This window comes from Trypanosoma equiperdum, assembly GCF_001457755.1.
Source record: "Trypanosoma equiperdum strain OVI genome assembly, contig: ctg_355, whole genome shotgun sequence".
NCBI lineage: Eukaryota > Euglenozoa > Kinetoplastea > Trypanosomatida > Trypanosomatidae > Trypanosoma > Trypanosoma equiperdum.
The window spans coordinates 42,434-47,748 of NW_027124260.1; the positions used below are offsets into that span (position 1 = coordinate 42,434).

The window sequence follows — 5,315 nt, forward strand, 5'->3', positions numbered from 1 at the left end:
ATACATATAAGCAATGTCACAGGGTGTCAACAGTCTCAAAAATCAAAGGGTAATAATAGAAGCCCAAATGAGAATTCCATTGGCTTCCTGGAGAGAGTAAAATATGGAAAATAATTTGAAACTCTTTAGGATATGGGTACGTAGCAACTACAATCCGACACAGTACAAAAGGGTACACTTGCGTATTCCAGCCTAATGGGATGCACCACATCCCATAGCCGCTGGCCCTTTCACGCCTTTACGTTGAAGTTCCATCATCTATTCGGTAGCAAGAGCAAAAAAATATATAGAAAGAACAGCTACTGTGATGCAAGGAGCCGGATTCGACGGTGCCCGACACGTCCGGATAGCACAATGGCCAACTGTCCGGCAGGAACGAGGAGGGTCAGTTCTTTGCTCGTAGGAGCCGAAGGACAAAGTAGCATGATTACAACATATTGTCCCTGTTTTCTATAACTTTTCAAAGTTACTCGCGTTGCAGCAGCTGCCATAACATTCGCGTATTTTCCCAGGCAATGTCTCCCCATACATACACACACACACACCGATTCTTTTCCCCCATTTGGGCAGAAAACTTCGGCTACTCCCAGGTTGGGATTAGCGGTGCCGTAACATTTCCTCCGGCACGGAAACCCCAACTGCGGGCTCTTGTGTGGGGGACAGCGGGTGGCTCCATCGGCCTCCACTTCCGCTCGGCACGAAGACGGGCACGTTTCGAGAGCGACCTTGGCGGTCGTGGCGAAGGCTCCGTGCCGTGAGGGCAACATGGAACTGATGCGCTGCGGCGTCGGCCACGGGGCCCCAATAGAAGTGGCAGTGGTGCCGTGGGTCCCACAGCAGGTCTCGCAACAAATCTTCGTGGGTCACTCGTCATTGTCCCGCTTCCTTGCCCACCACTGAGTGAACTATTTGTGTTGGAACCTCGGAAAGGGGCACACGCACCATGGTGCATGACTCCTTGGGGGCTCAGGGAGCTCCATTCCCCAAAGGTGTGATCGGCCGGCGTTGCATCCAATGTGAGTAACGCTTTTCTCCGGTGCTGCGGTAAGGCCACAGCCGACCCCATGCCCATTCCGTCTTGTGTTGAACCCACGGCGTTCCGTGGCAGGTGTCTGGGCTGCGCGGACTCTAACGAGGTAACTCCGCCAACCATGCGGCGCCCCGGAGGTTGTGGAAATCCTTCGCTGCCTCTCGAGGTGTACCCACAACTTCCGCTACCACTGGTATTGATAGATCGTCTGGGCATCAGCTGCTGAACTTGTCTTCTCTCGTCAGTATTCACATCCTCTGATAACGCCGTCCTTTCTTCATCCATTGATGCTCGTGGACCCACGAAAGCGGCGCCTCGGGTACCGGTCTTGGTCGCAGCAGCGGCCAGTCCGTCACCAGTTCCCTCCCCGCCGTGTCTACCGACTGGAGTCTGGAAGCTTGTAGATGGATGAAAACGGACAGAAGAACCTCTATTATTAGGGGAAAGGCGCGGTGACCTGAAAGATGATTGCGACGGCCTCGGTGACGCACCTGGCCTCTTATACCTTTCATCGGTGATCGATACATGGGGAGATGGAAGAATCACTGCCGGGTTTCTAGGACGACGCGGTGGCGTCGATAAACGTGGACCGCGATTTCTAATGTCAGGCCTATTCGCGGTATTTTCAGCCGGAAAGAACTTCACACGTGAGAAACCGTGAAGAGAATCTTGTTGTGCCGCCGCCTCCTCAATCATCACAAACATGTTATGATTGGCTTTATCTAACGCATCGTTTTCGACGCTTCTTGGAAGTAGCTGGTCCAGCGCCGCCGAGTCTAATGCCATATCAGAGAAGCACGAAGTCTTGTCAGACTTCACAAGTGATATTACAGCGTCAAGGCCAGTGCCATTAAAGGAAGACGTTTCACCCTCAACTCCACTTCGTAGGTGGTTATTGGGGTACACGGCTCCGCCACGTCTAGTCCACTGCGCACACTTCTGCGACTGTCGGGAGTCGCCAGACACATAACTATCAACCAAGCGTCGTCGAACATCGGTGTTCTGCACTTGCTCCTTCGACCTTTCTGTCATGTTCTCTGGCAACTGATGTCGGTTGCCATTGTCAGAGGGCATACGCATTCCGTGAACACCTCTGTGAACGGTGTCCTCCCTAGGTTCCATCCCCTGCTTCCACCCGCTCCCCTCAGGCTCCGCCTTGTCCACCTGCCAGGGCGAAGCCGGTAATTCCGCAGTCGCATGGCTCTCCGCATCTGGCACAATGGTGTCACCAAAAGATTTGGTTTCGGATTGTAATCGTACCGGGGGAACCACCTCAGAGATAACAACGTTTGGGTGCGGTAAGGAACAGATAGGGGCCGAGTCCATGCTCAGACTGATATCCACCCTCTCTAACGCATCCTCACCAGAAACTCCAGCACTCTCGGTGGACGCATTTGCACGAGGTGAGGTAGAAGGCACAGTTGCAATTTCGACCTCACCATACAAAACAACGGCGCCCACGCTCTTGTCACTCTTGCTCTCAGTTCCCTCCCTTTCTGCCACGTGGCCCCCGTCTAGTAGACCCATACCGACGAGGGAATCTACAATGGCCCGAAAACCATCCTCCGTCAGGTAACGTCCGTGATGAGCCCCACTAGTCACAGCACCAAGAGGTTTTGAATGCAGTTTGAAGAGGGTCCATAGGTGATATTCGTGGTTGCACGGGCTGCTTATTGTCATACCTGCCTTGCTTCCCCAGCGCACGCCTGGTACTCACCCCGTCCTTCTCTTAAAAGGAAGCCACCTCAAGGGTACTGCGAATACCAATGTGGGCGTCTTCCTTTGCCCTTTCCCTCGGCTAATGCAAGCCCGGCCGACAGCTCCCTTTATTGGCCCCCGCCACACCAGAGAAAAGGTATGAAGGTGAGCGAGCCGGCACCCTAAGTGTGTCACGCAACGAGTGACGAAACAGAAGGAGGAGAAACAATAAGGGGGAATGCAGAGCCAGAGAGGTCACGTACCTTCACAAAGAAAAATACTCTCCCTTTCCTTACATCAATAACTGACAGCAATCAGCAGTAACGTGGCAAGTCCATAACAAGGTCGGCACAAAAAAAGCTTAAAATCAGAGCCATCATCGATGCCTTAACTTTCCTAACTTGTATGTCTCCCCCACTGGACTACACAAACAAATGTGTAGCCATGCCGCTTTCAATGAAATTGTTAGTTACCCAAGATAAAAGTGACTGAAATGAACTGTGTTTATTCGATCTGATACGTTCGTGGTTTGCTTTGAATAACAAATGCCCTTCTTTGCCATCATGTTCCCTCTTGTGTACTAACCACAACCATGAGCACACACATACACGCACGCGCTAAACTACAAACAGTCTCCTCAGCCATTATTTCTGCAGTTGATGCGTCTGCCATCGGGCTCCACGACTCTTGTTCCTCGACAACATGCCACCAACATTCGCCTTGAAGAATTTAAGTGGAAGAACTGCGGCCCTCATCGATATCCCAAGTTTGTCCATCTCCGACCACTGAACAGGAATAGGATTCAAACCCGCAGCAGCAATGCTGTCCATTGAGCGTTCGTAGCCCTTCTGAACTAAAACATCTATCGTGTGGTCGACACCATAGAAAGATAAAAAATGGCAACCAGGTTCAAGATAAACTACATTCATCTCCGTGTGGGGCTGTTTCTGTTGGTATTGATCTACAGCAAGTAAACCGTGCTCATCTTTCCAAGTGAGTAATACGTTGCTCCCAGCAAAACCGAAATAGTCCCCAAGCGGTGGCGCATCACCCTCCTGTTCTAAAGTGAAGACATCAAAAGAAAATTGGTCATCTTTCACTTCGAACAATTGTTTCAGCGTAGTATGAGCCACTGCGTTTGTTCTCGGACCGTGGCCAACTGCTATGCCATTCGGTAAACACACCACATCGCCGCTATTACACCGGCAATTCTCCGTATCTTGCAAGTACGAGGCAAGAGTAGAGGGTCCACCAGCACCACGAACATACCGCATTGACTCCATAAATTCTGTCGCGCGATGTTCCATACCTGTCAGTGGCATCTCTAAAAATGTGGCACCGATGGAAACCATTTGGTCCGCTACCCGTAGTGCTTCTACCGAGGGTCTCTCGGACATCAAATGGACTTTGTCGACAAGAGAGCAATGTTGAAGTGTTTTGTAGAAGTCTCTGAACTGGTGAACGAGCATATCTCGGTTGACAACAATCCCATTTGGTCCAGCGCTCGGAATAGTTCGGTAATGCGGTGAGCGAACAAATGCGTGCAAAGCATTGTTCCGTGATGTGTGGCGCAGCATCCCAGAGCCTGATTACACTCTGGAATATGTTAATATGTAATTAAAATCGTCGTTCACTTCTAGGCAATACTCACGTACATGTATTTATATATCGTTAACACCCTGAAGACAGGGACTTACGAAACAAAGACCTCCACGATACTACTGGGCACTTAAAGGGAAGTCAACTCCCCAGAAGAGGTGTGAAGAAGCGACTGCACGAGGATGTGGGAGTTCACAGGAAGACAAAAACACAGAAAACAGCAATCAACCTATGCTTTGATCACTCAGATAACTTTTCAGCAACAAACAAAAGAAACGATGAACAAGTAACACATCTTCGGCTACAGCTAGTGTTATTCAACCGGTGGCGGTCCCCCAAAATACCGCCTGGAAACGTAACGATGCACATCAACATGCTTCCAGTAAACTCCACGCCACAACTCACTTGCTATACCCTCTTTCGACGGTGGCAGCCGCCACAGGTATTTGTCCTTCACTCGTTTGAATGACGGCTTTAACCGCTGCCTAGAACCTTCCTCTTGTAATCCCTTTGGCACCGAAGAAGTGGCATTCACTCGAGGAACAACTACACGCTCTAGTCTGTCGTCAAACCACACCGCAGTCGGTAAGATGACGCTGCGCGCTGGGACAGCATCCAGCTGGGGCACAAAGACTTGAGTTACTGTCGACCCCGCCCAAGTAGAACTTGAAGCACTTGGGATGTTCCAGGAAGGAAGACCTGCAAGCAAAGGTGAATGAGACAGTAAATTGGGGTTGCTAGTGGGGTGGTTACCTGAAAAAATCTCCTCCGTTTCTCTTCCGTATCCACGAGTTTGCTGAGTCTCGGACAATGATACTGCCAACCCCCCGGCAGCAGATGGTATTACAAGACTTTTTGATAATCCACTACCCGTGCCATCAGTAGCATTTAGCCCATCGGAAGTTGGTGGGCACGCCGGGGCCACCACCAGCGGTGACTGTCGCGCTGCTGCCATTGGTGGTTGCGGGACTGCTGCCATTGGTGGTTG

General features: G+C 51.0%; 3 protein-coding genes across 3 annotated transcripts; all 3 read right to left on the reverse strand.

Annotated features, from left to right (window-relative positions):
• Window positions 1-580: 580 nt before the first annotated feature.
• TEOVI_000139500 (uncharacterized protein) lies at window positions 581-2,710 on the reverse strand (the record flags this gene model as incomplete). Its single annotated transcript, XM_067224628.1, has 1 exon — window positions 581-2,710. One exon carries the CDS (start codon window positions 2,708-2,710, stop codon window positions 581-583), a length of 2,130 nt encoding a protein of 709 aa, XP_067080729.1.
• A 662-nt stretch (window positions 2,711-3,372) lies between these two features.
• TEOVI_000139600 (mitochondrial RNA binding protein) lies at window positions 3,373-4,305 on the reverse strand (the record flags this gene model as incomplete). Its single annotated transcript, XM_067224629.1, has 1 exon — window positions 3,373-4,305. One exon carries the CDS (start codon window positions 4,303-4,305, stop codon window positions 3,373-3,375), a length of 933 nt encoding a protein of 310 aa, XP_067080730.1.
• A 335-nt stretch (window positions 4,306-4,640) lies between these two features.
• TEOVI_000139700 (Cornifin (SPRR) family, putative) lies at window positions 4,641-5,282 on the reverse strand (the record flags this gene model as incomplete). The annotated part of the gene is made up of 1 exon (XM_067224630.1): window positions 4,641-5,282. The coding sequence occupies one exon, from the start codon at window positions 5,280-5,282 to the stop codon at window positions 4,641-4,643; it is 642 nt and encodes a 213-aa protein (XP_067080731.1).
• Between the last annotated feature and the right edge of the window lie 33 nt (window positions 5,283-5,315).